We start from the raw sequence: 21730 nt of genomic DNA on the forward strand, positions 1-21730 counted from the left end.
CGCTAATAATTTGACATTAAAGATGTCATTCAGAGCTACTATTGATTCTATCAGCAAACATAACGCATGGTACAGAGGAATATATGTATTAAATACAATTGACGAAAAGATTAAGATCACCATAATTGAAAATTCATTGATTTTGTGGGCAGTCCATAACACTGGATCATCATGTTGTCAAATTATTTATGATAAGTCTTTTTTTAAAGATTTTGAATTTAAGCCAAATAATGTTGTCTTTGGTGAGGATGGATTGCAGACAGTAACAGATTTACATGGCATTGAACATAAAATATTTTCATTCGAGATGGATGCAAAGAGTCTTAATATGGTATCAAGGAAATCTGATAATGATGAAATTAAAGAATTTACTATATCAATAGATAATACTACAACATGTCCAGATAGCCTTATGAATAGACTGATTGTTACTATCACTATGCAGTCTCTAATTGTCAAAGATCATACACCACTGTTTACTCCGATTAAATTTAGTTCTAACAGATTGGATTTACAATATAAGAAGAGGCTTTTGGATGTTTATGGTGATACTATGTATGACAATGATGAATTAGATAGATCTTTTGATCCTGCATTAGTTAAATTATTTAAGCAAATTGAAAGGGAATTATCACAGTCTATATTTGGTAACATTATTGGGCGACATTTGATTAGACGTGTGAATGATCCATCTCAGTTAACTGAAGAAGATGAAATTAATTTTATTAGTTGTAACTATAAGTTAATTAAAAATTTTGTTGATAATTGCAAAAGTAATGTTATTAAGGATGTTAAGATGGAATTATTTGAAAATATACTTACTTTGACTGGATCAAGAAGTGATTTGAAGAATAGTTCAGAAATTCTTCAGCATGGTATTATTATAAGTAATACTATTGATACTAATGATTTGGGTCCATATTGTATCTATAATATAGAGGAAGATGAGGAAGGGGAAGAGGAAGGGAATGTAGAAACAAGATTTCGATCAAAAGGAAAATATGATAATCAGAAAGATAAACACGTTGATCAGAAAAAGAGACACAAGGAAGTAAAACCATCTAAGAAAATGGTATTTACATTAAAAGATTTTAAAAGTTTTATTAATATGGCTACAATATGGAAGAGTATAGGTACCCCTCATGGAGTGCAAGAAGATTCAAATAAAGAGGTAAATATATGGTTTTGTCGTCCTGGACAGCCAATTTTGTTTCAAATATCTAAACCGAGTATTCAAGCTTCTTTATTATTACTTACAGACGGTTCTGAAACTAATATTAGTCAATCAATAGGAACACATTTTTTTGTTGAAAGACAAAGTCCATTGAAACATAAGAAAGAACACTCTCCTCAAAGGATATCACCGAATAAAAAAAGATCTATTATACCTGATTTAAATCCATCGCAATCCGTAAAAATGAATAAGGATTATGATATTTCGACTTCAACTATCGCAGGTTCCATTTCAACCAGAATTCCTCGTTTAGATCTATTAGAGATACGTAACAATAGAATTAGTCCATTAAAAGTATCGAAAACACCATTAACGAAAGTGGATTCTCCGTTAAAAGGTGATATCTATGAAAATAGTCGGTTATATCGTCAAAGTCCTAGAAGATTATTTGTTACTGATGATAATTCACAAGAAGGTTCTCCACAGAGGATGCAAACAGGATTAACAGGAATGTTCCCTTCGATATCACGTACCTCTTCTACTTTATCTGATCGTGGACTAAGTAAATCTTCAAAGCCAAGAAATGAGACAACAGATCATGAACAGATTCAGAGAGGAAAGGGGATAAGAAATAATTTTGAAAGAACAGATACTATTGTGGGATGGGGGAGATTTAAAGAGGAACAAAAGTGTTTTAATGAACAAAAACCGTTTGGAAAGATTAGCAGAGAATCATCTATGAAAGAAGATGAAATCGATCGTCAAAGAATTCTAAGACAAGAAAAAATGAAATATGTCAATTCAAAGAAAAAGTCTACTGATAAAGAGCAACATAAAAAAGATGAGTTATCTATATCATTAGATGACAACTTAGGTCCAACCCAATATAATCCTGTTAAGGGGCTTTTTGAATAATGTATCTGTTTTATTAAGATTTACAGTGCTTACTTGTTTAAAGATATTAATTAGAGGTTGATACAGAACTTTTTTTATGTGTTACAGTAGAACTATAAATAGCGGTGCTGATATGTTTAACTAACATCTTGTTTGGACATGTCCTTTTCTTTAATTTATCTTTTGCCTTCTTCCAGTGTTGGTGATCATCTTTTTAAAATAAATTTTAGAATTTAATAATTGCTTTAATATATGAAAAAATCTATAGCGGAAAATTAACTGGAAAAATTTTTGATACTTAAACTCACATCTATATTGACAGTCAATTAGAAATAAACGATAGAAATCATCCTAAGAAGGTTAAAAGATCATCAAGGTCACTCTATTTATAATAATAGTATGAATAATAACAATAATGGCAATTTACATGGTGTTCCAAGACCAAGTTTTTCGGGTACAATCGGATTAGATAAGGGTGGTGGTAATAACAATAAAAATAGTAGTAGTAGTAATGATGTTAGAAATAATGTTAAGAAGCATGAGCTATTGAATGACAAGTATATTGTAGAACAAGAATCGAAGAGACAAAGGTATGCAGAAACAAATATGTTTGGGTATTACAATTATGATAATAGCAATAATATTAATGATAATAATGGTGTAAATTATCGCCAGTTTTATGGCCAGCCAAATTCATTTTATAATCAACCATACATGTACAGTACTATGAATCAAGGTTATCAATATTTTGCAAATAATTATGGACAATCTTATTATGAGGGCTATCTAAACTCTATGGATTCAGTACAACATCAAAATTATATAACGTACAATCAACAAATAAATTCTTATCATAGTGATAATTATACAGTTGCTCCCAGTAATTCTATCAATTTGATTAGTTATAAGGATATTTATTCAAAAGAAATAGTACAAGAAGTGAAAAATAAAAAAAAGTCAAAGAAAAATAAATTGAACAAGAATAAGAGCAATAGTAGTAATGATAGCCAAGTATTATCGGTCAGAAACATGACATCGCAGGGTATTCAAAAACAGCCTATTAAGAAAAAAATGGATGCAAAAGGAGTTGAATCTTTTGAAGAGGAGACTAGTGATGCAAAAGATGATATGTTGAAAGTTAAAAATAGACTTGAAGAAGACTATGATAATTCTGATTCTAGTAACGAAGATTTTAGTGAGGAAGATGTGATTAATGATAAAACTGAAGATGAGGGAGCAAATACTTACAGTGATAAAGTAAATTCAACTACCATTCCAATTCCTGGTACGTCAATTACATTAGTAACTGATGAAGATATAGCAAAATGGAGAGAGGAGAGGAAGAAGATGTGGTTGTTAAAAATATCTAACCGTAAAGAACAACATATGGAAGCTATGGGAATCAAGAAGGAGGATTTGAATAATATGGGTAGTATTTTAAGAGAATCTAAAAAGGAGAGACAATTTATTCAAAATATTCAAAGTCAGGTTAATAGATTTAATCCTAAGGTGAATTTAAATTTGAAGTTTGTTCAAAAGGAAATGTTGCAAGATAACACTAAGTTATTATCATTTATTAAGGAACTTGGTGATTCTGGACTATTAGAATATGAGTTGACAGAAAAAGAAAAAAAAGTCTTATTTGGAAATAATCAAGATGAAAATAATAAACAAAATAGCCATAAAAATGTTGGTAATAAAAAAGTCGACAAAATAAAATACAAAAAAGCATTTAATAATAATAATCGAAATGGTCCTATTGGTGATAATAATATAAAAAAAAGTTATAAAGAATATAAAAAGTAATCTTGAATTTTATTATCAAGTGGTTTCTGTTAAAAATTTCGTGATTGCACTAGATATGACTGCTCCAAGGAATGATCCTACAATAGCACCCGTATAGAATGAATCTGATTTGTGTGTTATAACTTTTGTAACCTTATTGACATTTTTATGTTTCTTTTTTGCTGATGTTTTGGATGGTTTATGAATTTTGTTTAGTCCAGGAGAAAAGCCTGGTTTCTCTATTTTGTTTTTTGGATAAGAAATTATATACTCTCTACTACTGCTTTTAGAACTAGGTATTTGACTAATAGACTTATTCTTTTCAATACCTTCCATCTGATTACCTTTACATTTAGTATGATTAGTGTTAACTCTATCAGTCTCATTTTTGCATATTTCATTGTCCCTTGTAGTATTTTTTATGATTGATTGTTCTAAAATACGATTCTTCTTGTCCTCCATTATGTCATCTGATTTCATTTCGGGTTAATTAGTATGTTTTGGGTTTGCATGGAATTGTTTCTGTGTCAAATTGAAATATTTTGATGTTTCCATAAAATGTTTGTTTAAAAGTCTTCTGATAGGGTCATTTGTAGGTATTACAGAAACTTCACTATTCTGATCAGAGCATGGTATACTACTATATATATGTGTGTATGTATCGTTAATTGCACCGAGCTTTTACATTCTAGAAACTCAGTAATTCCATTTTGTTCAGAAATTGTAATAATTGTGTTTCATAATTCAAGTCTTTGTTCCAATGGGTGTTTCACATATATATATATTTCCAATATGATTCTCTCAGACTATGGTACAGTTACTGTGAACCTTTGCAGTTCTTGTTTTATCTGCTTGAGTGATAATAGATTTCTGTTTACTTTGTGGTGATATTTTACTATTTTGCATAGTTTTAGACTTAAGTTGTAATCTATTTTGTGCTCTCCTTTGCTTCTTAGAGAGTTCCTTAGCTACTCTTTCATCTTCCTTTTCCTGTAATTTTAGGGCATATTTTTTATCTTTCTCCAGTTGTGCCTCACCTTCTGTGATGTTATTGTTATTATCGTTAGGATGATTTATATTGAAAGAAGTATTGTCCTTGGTGGCGACAGTCATTTCTAACGGTGATTCATTAAAGTTTCCATCAAAGAATACATCATCAGAGCCATTGATGGTGATTAGGGATTGCCAAACAATGTTCTTATATTTTTTAAACCCAATATCAGTCACTAAAGTATACAATATATCATTTTTTTTGTACAATGTAGAGAAATGATTATTTCTGAATAAGATAGTAAATTCATCATTTGAGATTGTGTTATATAAATATGATAAGCCAAAACTAGATAACTGGGTTGGATTATCATGAAGAAAGGATTGTATTATCTTGGCTTTGGGTTCCATTTTCAGATCATTATCTTTCATTAACATAACTTGAGCTTCTTCATAGGAAATATTGCAGAGATCTTCGTTGGATGAGTCCATAATCCAACCATGGACCAAGCGAGCACCAAATATCTCAAATAGTTTATTAGTTCCTTGATTGCTGGTAGTGAATTCTCCATTAAATTTTAGATTTACATTTAACCCCTTGTGTAACTCAGGTAAGATTGATAAAAGACTATCAATATCGTTGACTTTACTCTTTTGCTCTTGAGTTGTTATTTTAATTGCAACATCAGCCAGAATCTCTAGGATGTCATGCAGTTGAATTGAATTGTGATCATGTACTAATTTGATTAAATCTTTGCAATAACTTGTGTAATGAGAAGATAAAATAAAAATATTGACCAGTGCTACTAAAGCACAAGGACCATTTTCATTTTGTAATAAAATCTTGTAAGATTTATTGTAGAATTCAATGAATTTGGTTTCGAAAATAAGGTCCATCTTTTTATATTAGGTTAGTTTACAAGGTATTGTAAACCTATAAGTACAGTAAACTTGTAGACATAGTGTTTGACAAATGGACCTAGAATGAATTGTTATTTTTTTTCTCAATATTTTATCTTTAAAAACTCGGGAACTCATAATACATCTTATATGTCTTATATTTAGAATATACATAGTAATAATTTATACAAGGTAAGCATACATTCAAGCATTAGATAATAAGAACGATTTGAATAATATTATCAATATGTAAATTTCCTGTTTTTAAAGCATACAAATTATACTGTATTAAAAATATTAGTTGTTTACAATAAAGATGGATATTATATAATTAGTGATAGAAATAAACAGTGATTTCAAAGACATGCAAAAAACTCTGTAGGGCGAAAAGGAATAAAATCTCACCGAATGAAGAAAACTTTAAGATATGAATGATCTATATTTTGTTTCGTAAGATAGTTTCTTATTTCCCAAACTTTATTTTTGGAACAGTGTAATAAGCATTTGTTTTTATTAGAACAAAGACACATGGAGATGAAGATGATTAAAAGAAAAGAAAGAAAAATTTAATGTAGTGAGCTTAAGATATAATAAGGATAGTAATTGGTTATTTCATTGATAAAAAGGTTTATCAATATATTTCCAAGTAGTTTAATATTGAACATGTAGTGAACAGAAACAAACACACCTAAGAGATGGAAAGATGAACACGAAGAGAGAAAAAGAGACGGGAAAGATGAAAAACAAGAATTTGATATAACTTCATTTCAAATTTAAAAAAAAATAATAATAGAAATAACTGGCATAGACATAAAGAGAAATCTTTAATAAGATAGTGATAAGAAATTTTTTATTGAATTCATTTCTGTAGTTTAGCTAGACTGTCCAATAAACTTTGCACATTACTACCAGGTTGTTGTTGTGGTGGTGGTTGATTTTGTGGTTGAGGTTGGCTCTGCATCTTCGAAGAATCGTAAGATGAGCTACCACCCATTTGAGAATAGGTATTTTGTGGTTGGTGGGTTTGTTGGTTTTGAGTATTTTGTAACATACCTAATAATTGCTGTTGTTGTTGATTTGGTGGCTGCTGTTGTTGTTGAGCAGCTGATAATAAACTCGAAACAACATTTGGTGGCAAGTTTTGGATGGCAGCGAGTAATTGTTGTTGATCCATTTGAGTTGGATTACCATTTAAAGCAGCAGAAAGCTGTGGCTGGACATTATTTTGTGGTGGAGATTGTGTAAGTATTGATTGTTGAGAGGGAGCAGTACCTATTGCAGCCGGAGTTTGATTGACTGCAGAAGTTTGTGGGGGGTATTTACCATAAGCTTGGCTCATACCCATCGAACCTTGTGGTGGAGGTGGTGCAGGTTGATTTTGATAACGTGAATAATTATTTTGATTTATTCCACCATAGACAGGAGGTTGTTGTTGAGGAGGTGGTGGTGCTTGGTATCCATTGGTGCCTGGAGCCTGATAACTCATATAACCTTGAGGTGGTTGTGGTATTTGTTGTGGAGGGATACTACCATAACGAGAACCATATCCATACCCGGCATTTATATTTGGACCCATTGGAGGTTGGTTATAACCACCATACATATTTGCACTACCTGGCATCATACCAATGCCCATAGTACCTCTTCTCTGGTTTTTAATGTTATTGAAAATACTTACCGCATCAGGGCATGAAATATTAACATATTCGTCAAATTTAGTTTCACCAGATGGTCCTTCATAAAAGATTTGAATATCAAGATTACGAGATTTGTTAACGATAATGACCCCCCAAGAACCATCGTAAGCAGCATCGTTAATCAATTTTCTTAATTCCATTCTTGGTTTTAAAAATATCATATCAGTTTCAATTCCTGTACCGTTCTTGATACTATTGAACACTTCAGTAGCAAATGTTCTATCAGCAGTCCTTTTGACGTAAATGACACAGTGTGGAACTCTTCTTTTTGGTTTTTTGTACCCAGTACCATCATTATATAGATCTCCATCATCAGATCCATCAGTTTGGAATGGTCTTTTTGAAGAAGAGATGAAAGTAGAACTGCTATTAGTACCGTGATCACCATGATCAAATTGTGGACGACTATTAGAGCTCGACACTTCAAGGATTAATTTCTTGCCAAAATTTATTTCATCAGATTCATATTTAATAGCTTCTAAGACACTGGTTGGATTATCGTATTGAATGAAACCAAAGGCATTTTTAATGTTGATTTGTAGAATATGACCATAGGGAATAAAAATTCTGAAAAGATCTTCCTTTGTAACATTCTTTAAAGGCAAATTACCAATGAATAATCTGGATTTGGCTGGAATATTGTGCATTTCAGTAATTTTATTCTCACCACGCAAATATGCAGCATATAAATCACGTTCTTTCAAGGTCATTGGCATAGACAAGTTAGGTCTTTCATACTTAGATGCAGGTTTGTCCTTTGTAGAAGAAGTAGACGATGGCTTACTATCATTAGAATAGTCCAAAGCTTGTTTGTTATTTGATGCTGATGAGGAAAATGAGGAAGTTGTGGTTGTGGTTGTGGATTGATTCTGTGGATTATTAGAATTTTTCGTATAACCAGATAAGGCTGTTTCCGGGTTTGAATTTATTAAGTTAATTATAGCTGTAATTTTACCCTCCTTAGATAAAGCTTTAAAATCGTCAGAGTGTAACATATCACTATCAACCAAATATTTGATTTGTCTTTCAAGAAGGTTAAAATTTACGTCTTTAAGATTTTTAGTATCATCTTTTTTTTCCTCAGTGTCTGCTTCTTCAGTATCTTCTTGCTCTTCGTCCTCTTCCTCATCATCATCATCTTCTTCTTCTTCTTCTTCATTGTCGTCATTATCGTCATCATCGTCCTCACCTTCTTCATCTGATCCAGATGTACTCTCAGAATCTGGACCTGAGCTTGAATCAGATTTTTCTAATCTGCCTGCCTCTACATCTGTTTTTTTATTATTATTCTCTTCTATTTGTGTTTCTTGTTCTTGTTCTTTATCTTCATGTTCTTTAGATGTAGCATCATTTTCTTTATCAGATAAATCATTATGCATGTTTAATTCCTCTCGGTGAGTCTCTACAATCGAATATTCGGCATTGGCATTGTCATTGTCATTGTCATTATCATTATTGCTATTGTCATTTTGATCATCTTTTTCCTCTTGTTCATCATTATCTTCTTCATGAGAATACAAATCATCGAATTCACTGCCTGTATCAATATTTTCATTGCTGTCGTCACCATTATCAGAGTTATGATCTAGGCTTGTATTGATATCGTTATCGTTGGTTTGGAAGACTGGTTGTGTCGAACCAGTAATGTTGTCATCGGACATTTTATCTATATATATATATATATGTGCGTCTATGTCTGTGTGTGCGTGTGTAAGTAGATGAATGTAGGAATACGAATGAAAAAATTTTTTAGCGTTTTTATGGACTCAAGAGTAGTATTTGAGAATTATTTCAATCAACTATAGAAGATATACCAAAAAGATAGAGATGAGGAATAGTAGATTATTTGAAGTTTGTTAGTTTGTTTTTGAAGTGTTCTTAGACTTGTTGTTTCTTCCTTTGCACTCTCTAAAACATAACAGGGAAGAAAATTTTTCTTCGGTTTTTGTTCCTTCTTCATTTATTTTTGTTTTTTTGGTGTTGTTTAGTAATTTAAACAAAAACTGTCCGTTTTAGGAAATTATAAAAAAAAGAAAAAAAAAAAAAAAGAAAAAAATGCAGTCTTTTTTTTGGGAGGCGATAAAAAGGTTCCAGATCGTTACTGAGTAATCATATCAGGTATGAGTAAGCATAGTGAGTTATGCAGACCTTCGAGAAAACGAAAAAATAAAAAAAATAACAAAAAATAACAAAAAATCTCGAGGATTTCAAGAAGTTGTAAAGTATTTCGAATAGTATACTAAAAATAATAATAATAATAATAATGGTACTCTATTTCACTTAACTAATATTGCAGATGGAGATGTTTTGATAAAAGAGGAAAAGAAAGAGAGAGAGAGTGTGTGTGTGTGTGTGATAGAGACGTTCTCTTTTTTTTTTTCTTGTAGTTTGTTTTTTTTTCCTTTTTGTTAAATGATTAAGATTGTTAATAAACAAAATTCCTTTACCTCAAACAAATTCATATTGAAAAATATATTACAAAGAGCTTTAATGTCATCATCTTCAACACCACCGTCAAATCAAAGCATACAAGGGCCGGCGATTACTTCAATTAAGAATAAGATTAAAGCCAGATTTCCTAATGCTACCCACTTTGCCATATTTAATGATTCTTATTTACATAAAGGGCATGGAGGCATTATGAATTCAAGGAGTACATCTGAGAGTCATGTTAGGATTGAACTAGTCACGGATGATTTCGAAGGGATGAAGTTACCGATGAGACATAGAATAATATACAAATTGATTCAAGATGAAATGCAACGATATAATATTCATGCAGTACAACTGAAGACAAAAACTGTCAAGGAAATGGCCAAAGTATCGTTGCCATCATCTTTATAGTCTAGTAAATAAAAAAAAAAAAAAAAGGAAAAAGAAGAATAGAAATAAAAAAAGTCAGTATGATAAAATATTATCCTATTGTTTGCTACTAAGAGGTATTTACATCTACATATATATGTATGTATGTTTGTGTATGCATGAAAAGTATTCTTGTAAATAGAAAAATATATAAAGAACAGTAGATAAAACTTTCAAATCTCTTGTTCTTGCCTTTATTTCTATTCTGCTTTTTTTTTTTTTCAACATATTCAATGTTTGTATTAGCATTGCTGAAAAGCTATTTTTTCATTCGTTTACTTATGATATATATATATATATGTATATATTGGTGTGTTAGTTGAGTTTAATGTTCATCAGCCTTTAAGAATTCTTTGTACTGTTCTAAACTGAATAATTCATCCATTTGTTCCTTACTCTTTGTGTTATCTACTTTAAATTTGACCATCCAACCTTTACCCAATGGGTCAGAGTTGATCAACTGTGGTGAATCTTCTAATTGGGTATTAACTTCAGTGACGGTACCGTCAACAGGCATATACACCTCAGAAGCAGACTTGACTGATTCGACACTACCAATAGAGTCACCAGCTTCTACAATTTGGTCTACTTCTGGCAGTTCTACAAAAGTGGTATCACCCAATGCAGCAGAGGCATAGTCGGTAATCCCTAGAAACCCGGTTCCATCAGGATGTAAAGCCACCCATTCGTGGTCCTTTGTGTATTTGACTTGTTCTGGACCCTGTGGAGAAAAAGTGAAAGGTAGTTCACTTTTGTTTAAACTGTTCCTTGAGTTATTGATGTATCTTGTGGAAGATAGCCTTCTTAGTGAAAGTATCAAACGTGGAGTCATAATAGTAGACTGTCTGTTGATTAATAGATTGGTGCAGTGACGACGACCCAACATGATCACTTGATTAGTCATATTTCTTTTCATAACAGTGGCAAAGGACATTCTTACTTATATGTGTATGTATATATGTTTGTGCGTGTATATGCCTAGGTTTAAGTATTTAAGTATTTATTTTTTTTCTTGTGGTGGTATTGTGTTTGAACTAAGTAGCCCTTTTGTGTCTGTGTGGTATTGATATTGCCTTAGATATAGACTAGAAACGGACTAATAAAGTCTTAAATCAAGTGATACGTATATGTCTGCGGTTTAAAATAGAAAGCTGATAGAGATATAATTAAGAATTGAAGGATTCTTTTTTATTTTTTTCTTTTTTCAAGGTTTCTCTTGGATCTATATATGAGCCATGGGAGGGATAAAGAAGACACAATGGAAACTGAGCAACACTCCACCTGTCCAACTCTAATTTTTTACATTCCAACCCCAACATCTGTTGACTATCTCTTTTTCTTCCTGTTTCTTTTCCTTTTCTTTCTCCCTCTAGATCTGTGTATGTGCCATGCAGGAATCTGAACTTATCATCGTTTCTGAAGTGCTGCTGGTAAGGAAGAAATGGCCACAAATTTTTGGGTGGCCTGTGATTTGTTTACGCAGAGGTTATTCGGTCTGGGTGCTGTGACTCTTTCCAGCGGGAAGAGTGGGGGGAAGAGGAAATGGAGAGCCTGAGTCAGGTGAAAAAAGACAGAGTCAGAGTCGGAGTTAGCCCTGCACGTGCAAGATGACAGACTTTTTTGTTCATACAAGCCTGAGAGTCACTTTTGTCGCTGTCAACGAAGGTTGCAGCGGTCGTGCGCAATGAGAAAGTGTTTGAGCTTTGTAGAAAGATAGAAACGTATTGTCTGTTTCTGTCTATGTCGCCATTCTCTTCTCTTGGTTTATACAATCGCTCTCACTTATTTATTCAACTGTTCGTTTATCCACCACTCATTCTTCTATTATAGAAGCCTTTTGAGGAATTGTTATCTATCTTATTTTCCGTCATATGACGGTCCATTTGCTTTATTTTTTAATATATATATATGTGTGTGTGTATACGTATGTACATACATGTGTGTATGCGTGTTTCTCATTTAATCTTTGTAGAACTTGTCGAGTATTGGTTTACATTGTGGTTCCACTGTAGGGTCTTCCTTTAGTATGGTCTCCAAGAGAGGTTTGATCATGGCTTTCACAGGTAGTCTAAACATGATTAAGAACTTTAATGTCTGAAATCCTAGTGTACTTCTGCTTGGATCAATCAATATAGGTTTCACTCTAGCTAAATGCTCACTTCTCAATTTTGGCAATTCACTCATCAATCTGATAAATAATTTACGATGCTTATTCTCTAAAAATGGTATCAATTCATCTAATAACCTCAACGACCAGCACATATATTGAGATTCTGTGTCCTCTCGTGACTCAAATAACAGATCTCCATGCCATTCCTCGTTCATCCACTCAATTATAATAGCCGTACGATGACTGTCATTAATATCCATCATAACATATCTTAACAATTCTTCTCTGATGAAATTACTCATCTGTAAATTCGATCTGGTCCCTCTAGTGGCCAATCTTATCAAAATATGATACCATGATTCATCGTTAGACCAATTGAGTAATTTTATCTGTTCTAACGGGTTTTTCGACATTGGGATAGAATTGATATGGGGTGATATCTTGCTGGTTTTTATACTAAACAATCTTTTGACAATCCTTTCGGTGATTTTCATCTTGGTGTCGTTATCCATCGGTTTGGGTTCAAAGAAATATGGCTTTTCAACAATCATCTGCACATCTTGGTCCTCATCCTCTTTCCCTTCGTCTTCTCCATCTAATACTGCTTCACTGGTCTCTTGTTTTACCAAGGTGGAATTATTATTCAGTCCTTTGTCTTCCTTTAAATCAGTTTTAATCCTTTTTGCTTCACTGCTGCTATTACTATTACTATTATTATTATTACCACTATTATCATCCTCAAGTTGTCTTTTGTCACCAATCGATGGGTCGTTCCGGTTCATCAAATCGGTGTATCTAGATGCAGCAATCGATAAGGCAGCGATTATTTTTCTAGTGTCAGCCTTATATAGCGCTTCAGTAGATAACTTGATCAAGACATTGGATGGAACCTTTGATAAATCCTGTTTGGATCCATTATTGTCCATTAATGCAAATAAAGAATTGTATGTATTATCGTATGCTTTCGGGGTTGTATTGAAAAATGACGCTGAAGGTGTTTTCCCTCTTGAATATTCTTGCAATTTTGTTAATGCATTCATTTGTTCAGTCGTTAAAAAGTTATCAACGTTATTTGGATTACTGTTATTTGGGTTTATAGTACCAGACCCATTGTTATTGTCGTTATTCAAAACTAGCATGTTTTGTGTTTGTTGACTTTGTTGACTTTGTTGTCTCTTTTGAGTTCTAACCATTATTATCTTTTCTCTTTCAGAATCTGGGATTCTTTTACTCACACTTTCAGAATCAAAATTCAAAATACCTTTATTTTTGGTCTCTTCACCTATAACAAATAAAGTTTGTGAGATCTTAGATAATTTAGGATAGATTTGATTCCAGTTTGGATTGGAACTATTATTCGGATTTTTAATTAAATTATTTTTGATCCCAAACTGAACAAAATTTCTATAGCAACGTTCCACAAATCTTTTACACAATTTGTAAGTCAATGTATCCATTTGGTCATTTTGATACTTTGCATCAATATTAAACTTCAAGATTCCGTTCAAGATTTTCATTGTTGTCTGGTTTCTTTGTTTCATAATAAAGGAAAGACAGTTGATAATACCGATAAATAATGAACTGACCATCATCGGTTCTTCAATAAGATAATTTATGATAACATCAAGTAATATTCTGGCCTCTGTCTCCAATTTGTTCCTATTGATCAAAGGCTGATTCTCTGGAACCACTGAGATGTTTATACTCGAGTTTGTTAGATCAACAGTATGTGTGATGATAATTTGAGAAATAAATTTGATTATAGACAACTTTAGACCTATTTGTTTATTATCAAGATTTAAATCTAGCGGTGAATTAGTAATGGTCATCAGCTTCCATTGACTTAGGATTTTTTTCCTGAATTGTTGTAGTAGAGACCATTTAGATTCATCTGAAGTCTTCGCTATCAAGTCGAATAACATTGGGTAAATTTTGGTAAAAGTTAGAATTGTCAATTGCTGATAATGGAGATCATTAATTGAATATTCATAGCATGAATATAAAGTTGATAGATATTGTGACGCAATTAGAGGTTTTTCATGGTTCGAAATTTTGTTGTGGTTCATTGTATCCAATAATAGATTTGTAAAGAAATTAGATAAGTTGTTGTTATTATCGTTGTTGTTGGTCTTCCATTGATTCAATAGCATTGAATTAGTAGTTTCCAAAACCTTTGGTAACATTTGTTCGGGACTGTTGTCCATAGCTAAATCTTTAGCCTTTTGCAACTGCTGTAATTGAGATTCCATTTCATTTATTTCTTTGGGTTCAAAGAAACTTCTGTATAGATAGTCGTGTCTTGTGGTAACACTGATTGTAAAACCAATAATATTGTTCGAAATTAGCACACACTATTGCTCAGAGACACACTCTATCTACACCTTTCTTCTATTCATGAACAGTGGACTCTTCTGTACATTCTTGCTGTTGTTGTCGTTGTCGTTGTCGTTGTCGTTCCTCCCATTTTCCTCTTCTTTTTCTTCTTCTTTCAAGTGAAAAACAAAAAAAAAAAGCTTCGAGAGACAGTAGAAAGATACCAGTTAAAAAAAGAAGCATACTCACTAAGACGAAAATGTTAGCTAGGATATTAAACTGAAGTATAGTGGAATGCTAACACTAACTCTGTTCAAAATTATCCATTCTAGTATTGTAAAGCTAAGAAAATAAAAAAGTATCAGAAGAAAAATAAAAAGAATAAAAAGGAGGAAGGTTAGGATCATACAATAGCGAACAATGTTGAATAGGAGACCAAAATCAAGACTTGTGTCATTCGATGCATTTACCAAGACAGAAGAAGATGTTCGTATCCGTACAAATACAGGTGGGTTGATTACTATCTTGTCCATGATTATTGGATTAATGCTACTCTCGCGAGAATGGTATCAGTTCAATGAATTGAGTATTGTCCCGCAGGTGGTCGTTGATAGAGACCGTCACTTGAAGTTGGATTTGAATTTCGATATTACATTCCCCTACATATCATGTGATATTTTGACAATGGATATAATGGATCAAGCTGGTGACCTTCAGTTAGATTTACTTGAATCTGGATTTACAAAGACTCGTGTTGCTGTAGACGAACTAGGACGTATCCATGACATTGAATCCAGTGTGGAAGAATTCCAACCTGGTGGGGTTAAAAAGGAACAAAATGAGAAGAGACGTGACACCAGTGAATATTGTGGATCATGCTATGGTGCAATAGATCAACAAAATAATAATAATAATAATAATGAAAACTTAGATAATAATAATAATAGAGAGCGTGTCTGCTGTCAAACATGTGATGAAGTCCATGAAGCATATTTGAAAGCAGGCTGGGCATTTTATGATGGTGCAGAGATTGAACAATGTGAAAGGGAAGGGTATGTTTCAAAAATTAGAAACCACATTAATGAAGGGTGTCGTGTAAAGGGGAAAGCTAAATTAAATAGAATAGATGGTGAGATCCATTTTGCACCAGGGAAATCATATGAAAATTACAATCTAAACAGAAGAACTATAAGTACCCATGTCCACGATACATCATTATACTTCAAATATGGACAACTAAACTTCAATCATATTATTAATCATTTTAGTTTTGGTTCCAAAGTGGAAAATATAGATAAGATTAAATTTCATGGTGCAAAGCAAGGTAATGGTATTAACAACAAGGGTGACAATTATGATAATGACGGTGGTGCCAATTTATCCACAATGGTTTTAAGTCCGATGGATGGTAGAGTTGTGATGCCCAAGAATAGAGAATCTCATTACATGTTATACAGTTATTTTGCCAAAATTGTGCCTACAAGATATGAGTATTTCAATAGTAGAAGAAAAAGCGTGGAGACTGCTCAATTTAGTGTCACATATCATGATAGATCTTTAAGAGGTGGCAGAGATGAAGATCATCCAACAACATTGCATGCTAGAGGAGGAATTCCAGGTGTTTACATTAGATATGAGATGTCACCAGTGAAGGTGATTAACAGAGAAGCATATATTAAGAGCTGGTCTAATTTCTTACTTGGTTGTATTACTACAATTGGTAGTGTATTGGCTGTGGCTACTGTGTCTGATCGCGTCTTTTATAAGGCCCAACAAAAATTATTGGGTAAAAAACGCAAGTAAGGAATGTGTAAATGTAATTATAGCTAATAACTAGATATTTATACATATCTATGTATGTATTTGTAGGTTGATATACGTCTCTTTTTTTTTCTTTTTTTTGTTTTTCCAATTAGATTATGTGTTAGTTTGCACATGTTAAAGATGTAGTAGCGTATATAACAAGTGTTGTAGGTGCTTTATTTTCTTTCTCCTGGACTTTTATTCAGGAGAAACAAGTAAAATTGATTATTTTAGTCAGTATTGATGTTGTATCAACTTATGTACATGCTGATACATATCTCTACATACAAGTACATGGAAGTGTATGTAATATATAAGGAGGAAGAGCTACGTTTAACATGGAATTTACATTTCAGAAAATATTTTGTGAATGGAAGAGAAATTTGACTTAAGCCCTAATGTTTATGTAGAAAAAAGTATTTGATAACACAATAACTCTCTTGTAACCTATGTTGTATGGCCTTTTCTAGTTAGGGTTTGTCTAACTTTTTTTTCTTTTTTTAGATTTTGTTCTTCTATTTTTTTTGTATGGCAAAGGACAAAAAGGAAGGCTAAAAAAAAGTTCTCGAGAAAAGTTAAAAAGATGAAAGAAGGAAGAGAAGACAAGAGAAGAGACAACGAGAGAAGAGAGGATAAGCTTCTCTGGCTGTCGCTGTTTGTTAGAAAAAAAATTAAAGTGGTTTCTCTATCACCGTAGCTACCAACAAGATATTATTTCTTGCAAATTTTTTATTAAGCTTGAGTGGCAGACTGATTAATAAATACTGTAAATTGGCGTTTTTGAGGTGCTGTGATTGTGAGCTTTAATATAGGGTAAGAAATTCACTTTCTTATAATAACAGTATTATCCTAGAAGAAGCAATAACAGGAAAAAATTGATAAGTAGAAAGGAATATCTATAATAGTTACATTCTATCAATAACTTTAATATTCTAAATATGCCACCATCCGCTCACAGTTCAAGGAAAAATACGGTTATAACCAGTCATACATCGATAGGGTCCTCTATAATGATGGCATCTTCATCCAATAATAGTTCAAATTCACATATTCCAAATGTTATGAATTCAGCAGTTACTTCAAAGGATTCCTTATACTATGTTTGTCTGAACGTAAAGAAAAGGTTGGAATATGTCTCTCAATTACAGCCATATCTAAATTTAGCATATTCCTCTAGCGAGTTGTTAAGTGAGAGACAATCTTTATTATTATCTCAAAGACAACAGCAACTTCTGCAGAATAATAATAATAACGTTAATGTTAGAAATAGTACCAATAGTAGTTCTACTCCAACTGCCTCTAGGATTAGTACAATGTCTACAAACAGTATGAGAGAAGAGTTTTCTTTAGATAGTGGGCCTAGTCTCACTAATAGTACAAATAACGGTATAATGGAAGATACTCTGTTAACTTTCAGTATGGGTATTCTACCAATATCTATGGATTATGATCCTGTAACTCAATTATCTCAATTATTCCAACAGGGGTCTCCATTATGTATCATATTTAATTTGGTGAAACCACAATTTAAATTACCTGTTGTGTCGAGTGATGATTTGAAGATATGTAAAAAATCCATCTTTGATTTTATTTTAGGTTGTAAACAACATTTTGCATTTAATGATGAGGAATTGTTCACTATATCTGACGTTTTTGCTAATTCTACAAGTCAATTGATTAAAGTTATTGACGTGGTATCTACTATAATGGATTCTGCACCAGAGATTTTCCCGCCAAAGGAAAAGATTCAGATAGAAATAGATCAAGACATAAACAACAAGATGAATAAATATTCCAAGAAATATGATGAATATACTAAGATAATAAAAGAGTTCGTTAATACAGAAAGAAAATATGTACATGATTTAGAGATTCTGGAGACTTACAAGAATCAATTATTAAATGCAAATATCATCACATCAGAAGAATTATATATGTTATTCCCTAATCTATTTGATGCTATTGATTTCCAAAGAAGATTTTTGGTATCTTTAGAGATTAATTCCTTAGTGGCACCAACAAAACAAAGGATCGGTGCCTTATTTATGCATTCTAAATGGTTTTTCAAATTATACGAGCCTTGGTCTATTGGACAAAACGCAGCAATAGAATTTTTAACCACCACATTAGAAAATTTAAACAAATCAAATATTGACCAATCCAAATTTGTCATTCGTAATAAATTAGAATTACAATCGTTCTTATATAAACCTGTACAGAGGTTATGTAGGTATCCTTTATTATTAAAGGAATTAGCATCATGTAACATTTTATCTGGCTCTTCATTGAGTGACGATAATTTGAAAAATGCGAATGAAAGAGATAATAATGGTAAATCAAAGGAATTAGAGATTGCTCTGGAAATTTCAAGGAGCATTGCAAGAAGTATTAATGAGAATCAAAGACGTACGGAGAATCATCAAGTAGTTAAAAAACTGTATGGTAGGGTTATAAATTGGAAGGGTTATAGAATAGCAAAATTTGGAGAATTATTATATTTTGATAACGTGTTTATATCTACTAACACTTCGAATGAACCTGAACGTGAATTTGAAGTGTATCTATTTGAAAAGATTATTGTATTGTTTCAACAGATATCTAGCAATAATGGAAGCGGAAGCGGTAAAAGTAAGACATCTTCTTTGATATTAAAAAAGAAATCGACCTCCTCATCTGCATCTTCATCATCCACGTTGAATTTATCATCACATAGTTCAAGCTTCCTACCAGGTGGTCTTTCAGGGAGTAATAATAATAATAATAGTATTGGTGGTGGTGGCAACAGCAATAATAATGATGGATATGGAATTCTTAATAATAGTAACACTAGTTTAATTGGAGGGTCATCCTTTGCTAATAATGAGCCCAGATTGGATTTAAGGGGCCGAATTATGGTGATGAATTTGAGTCAAATATCTCCTATATCTAATAGATCTCTGGGTATTACATGGGAATCTATAAAAGAACAAGGTAATTTTATTTTGAAGTTTAAGAATGAAGAGACAAGAGATAATTGGTGTTCCTGTTTACAGTCTTTGGTAAGAAACATGAAGAGTGAATCATATAAAAGTCATGCTAGTGAAACTTCATTTATCTCGTCTTCATCAATAAGAAACAGTGATAGTAACAATACTACTCTTGTTGAAAAATTACATGATAGTGTTTCATCATTCAATAATAATTCCATAAAACATATCTCTGATATGTTACCTAAACAGAAGAAAGGGGTATATAACTTTGAAAATGAATACAGAACAGTATCAGAGAACTATAAGCATTCTATCCCAGAGACATCTATTTTGATAAGGATATCATTCAATTCTGATTTCTATACTATACTAATGGAATTGGACTCGAGTATGGAGGAGGTTTATGAAATGATTTTGAAAAAATTGAACCATGTTGGTGAGATCTCGAAGATCAAATATCAGGATGAAGATGGGGATTATGTTATATTAGCATCAGAGGAAGATTGGTTGGTTGTTAAAGATATGTTAAGAGAGAATGATGAACGGATATTGAATATGATTGTATATCCAAGGGAACAATAACATGTTAAATAGGTGAATACTGTGATTCATTTGAAAAAGTAAGTAACTTTATTAAATATATATATATATAGCGTGCATGTATCGACAGTCTAACAAAACAACATAAATACTATTAGAAGAATTTATTAAAAAGAATTAAACTGATATATGTATGTATAAATTTTTTGTTTATTTTATGTGTGAAAGTTTCAAAGAGATCCATTCTGGCCAAAAACAGAATTTTGTGACAAAAGATAAAAAAAAAAACGACAAGAAAAAATTGAAATTTATAGTAGAATTACTACTATATTACAATATATATGTATATATATATGGAATAATGAGAAATGATAAGCAAATAACGAGGACATTTCGATATATGTATGTATTTGCTATAAACAAGTAAACTATTTACAAAAATAAAAGAAAGAGTGAATATGTATATATACATAGATATCTATTCACCTTTCGTCTTTAGACAATTTAGATAAAATGGCTGAAGTAAAATGGTTAAACCTATCTTTAACATTAGTAAAATTATCTAAAGCAGGTCTAACGTCAACACTAAAAGTTGGCATTCCATTAGCATCATCCGGTCCACCATAAAAATCCAACACGTACCTAACCTGAATATACTTAGGTTCTGTTGTGTTAGTGCCAACGCTAGTGTCAGTGTTATTGTTTGGTTCACCTCGTAAAACGATCCAGTCGTGTCTATCGAAAGGTAAATCACCATGGAAGTACCAAGGGAAAATATAACTCAAGTAATGGTTAATTTTAGCTCTGGGAGTCAATACTCCAGGTTTACCCATAAACTTCAATAACTTCGGTTCCAAGTGTGTTTGATCAGTGTAAGGTTTTTCCCACCTCAAGATCTCATACCAACAACTTTCGTTTAAGAAATTATGTATCTGGACCATAGCCTCTACTGTATCTTCCTGTAAGGTTTCATGGGAACCTATCTTGCCCTTTTTCACCATGGCATTATACATCTGTTGAGCGGAAGGATACTCCCATTTGCCTTGCTGTTCACCACGGGGGATAGACGAGATAGTTTTAGTTGTAGTCAGAGACAATTTCTGACCGGGCTGTGTCTCTGTGGAGGAAAGGTCTTTGGGTATATAGTTCAAGGGATTAAGTCCAGCTGGAACGTTGCTATCATGACTATACTGTTCTTTTGTATTGCCACCACGACTGTTATTATTACTATTACTACTACTATTACGCATTACAGGACATAGTGATATATTATTATTATCATCATCATCTATATTAACATTATTATTATTGTTATTATTATTATCTCTAGTTGATACAACTTTATCGGCCCAAAACCAACCCATATTTATTTATTTATTTATTTTCTTCTGTTGTATAAAGAAAAAATTAAACTAAACTATGTTAAATTGTTACGGTTATTAGGGATACAAATAACCACTATATTATTAGAGATCAAGATGACAGGTAGAACAAGAGGTGTAGAGTAAGCAAAAAAAAAATATAAAAGAGTCAGAAAGTCACAGTACTTAAGAATAACTGTAGTGCTATGAATAATCCAAATCATATAGTATAACGAGACATTCTGTAATATACTTCCAATCTTATTACTATCACTATCACTATCACTACTACTACTATTATTAGTAGTTACTACCAGTAACCAGTAGTACCA

The 21730-nt window shown here is 32.1% G+C and overlaps 11 protein-coding genes across 11 annotated transcripts; 5 read left to right on the forward strand and 6 right to left on the reverse strand.

Annotated features, from left to right (window-relative positions):
• Window positions 1–22: 22 nt before the first annotated feature.
• DDC1 (Ddc1p) lies at window positions 23–2089 on the forward strand (the record flags this gene model as incomplete). Its single annotated transcript, XM_064858803.1, has 1 exon — window positions 23–2089. The coding sequence occupies one exon, from the start codon at window positions 23–25 to the stop codon at window positions 2087–2089; it is 2067 nt and encodes a 688-aa protein (XP_064714626.1).
• Window positions 2090–2467: 378 nt separating this feature from the next.
• Window positions 2468–3874, forward strand: RSA1 (Rsa1p; the record flags this gene model as incomplete). Its single annotated transcript, XM_064858804.1, has 1 exon — window positions 2468–3874. One exon carries the CDS (start codon window positions 2468–2470, stop codon window positions 3872–3874), a length of 1407 nt encoding a protein of 468 aa, XP_064714627.1.
• Window positions 3875–3889: 15 nt separating this feature from the next.
• PRM3 (pheromone-regulated protein PRM3) lies at window positions 3890–4333 on the reverse strand (the record flags this gene model as incomplete). Its single annotated transcript, XM_064858805.1, has 1 exon — window positions 3890–4333. The coding sequence occupies one exon, from the start codon at window positions 4331–4333 to the stop codon at window positions 3890–3892; it is 444 nt and encodes a 147-aa protein (XP_064714628.1).
• A 321-nt stretch (window positions 4334–4654) lies between these two features.
• On the reverse strand, window positions 4655–5740 carry MIY2 (ubiquitinyl hydrolase 1; the record flags this gene model as incomplete). Its single annotated transcript, XM_064858806.1, has 1 exon — window positions 4655–5740. The coding sequence occupies one exon, from the start codon at window positions 5738–5740 to the stop codon at window positions 4655–4657; it is 1086 nt and encodes a 361-aa protein (XP_064714629.1).
• An 862-nt stretch (window positions 5741–6602) lies between these two features.
• On the reverse strand, window positions 6603–9101 carry NAB3 (Nab3p; the record flags this gene model as incomplete). Its single annotated transcript, XM_064858807.1, has 1 exon — window positions 6603–9101. The coding sequence occupies one exon, from the start codon at window positions 9099–9101 to the stop codon at window positions 6603–6605; it is 2499 nt and encodes an 832-aa protein (XP_064714630.1).
• Window positions 9102–9852: 751 nt separating this feature from the next.
• Window positions 9853–10284, forward strand: BOL1 (Bol1p; the record flags this gene model as incomplete). Its single annotated transcript, XM_064858808.1, has 1 exon — window positions 9853–10284. The coding sequence occupies one exon, from the start codon at window positions 9853–9855 to the stop codon at window positions 10282–10284; it is 432 nt and encodes a 143-aa protein (XP_064714631.1).
• A 343-nt stretch (window positions 10285–10627) lies between these two features.
• Window positions 10628–11236, reverse strand: GCV3 (glycine decarboxylase subunit H; the record flags this gene model as incomplete). Its single annotated transcript, XM_064858809.1, has 1 exon — window positions 10628–11236. The coding sequence occupies one exon, from the start codon at window positions 11234–11236 to the stop codon at window positions 10628–10630; it is 609 nt and encodes a 202-aa protein (XP_064714632.1).
• Window positions 11237–12261: 1025 nt separating this feature from the next.
• PTA1 (RNA-processing protein PTA1) lies at window positions 12262–14661 on the reverse strand (the record flags this gene model as incomplete). The annotated part of the gene is made up of 1 exon (XM_064858810.1): window positions 12262–14661. The coding sequence occupies one exon, from the start codon at window positions 14659–14661 to the stop codon at window positions 12262–12264; it is 2400 nt and encodes a 799-aa protein (XP_064714633.1).
• A 484-nt stretch (window positions 14662–15145) lies between these two features.
• ERV46 (retrograde cargo receptor ERV46) lies at window positions 15146–16528 on the forward strand (the record flags this gene model as incomplete). The annotated part of the gene is made up of 1 exon (XM_064858811.1): window positions 15146–16528. The coding sequence occupies one exon, from the start codon at window positions 15146–15148 to the stop codon at window positions 16526–16528; it is 1383 nt and encodes a 460-aa protein (XP_064714634.1).
• A 938-nt stretch (window positions 16529–17466) lies between these two features.
• On the forward strand, window positions 17467–20079 carry CDC24 (Rho family guanine nucleotide exchange factor CDC24; the record flags this gene model as incomplete). The annotated part of the gene is made up of 1 exon (XM_064858812.1): window positions 17467–20079. One exon carries the CDS (start codon window positions 17467–17469, stop codon window positions 20077–20079), a length of 2613 nt encoding a protein of 870 aa, XP_064714635.1.
• Window positions 20080–20519: 440 nt separating this feature from the next.
• Window positions 20520–21401, reverse strand: CYC3 (holocytochrome c synthase CYC3; the record flags this gene model as incomplete). Its single annotated transcript, XM_064858813.1, has 1 exon — window positions 20520–21401. One exon carries the CDS (start codon window positions 21399–21401, stop codon window positions 20520–20522), a length of 882 nt encoding a protein of 293 aa, XP_064714636.1.
• Between the last annotated feature and the right edge of the window lie 329 nt (window positions 21402–21730).

Source organism: Arxiozyma heterogenica (genome assembly GCF_036370985.1).
Source record: "Arxiozyma heterogenica strain weizmannii chromosome Unknown scaffold_18, whole genome shotgun sequence".
Lineage (NCBI taxonomy): Eukaryota > Fungi > Ascomycota > Saccharomycetes > Saccharomycetales > Saccharomycetaceae > Arxiozyma > Arxiozyma heterogenica.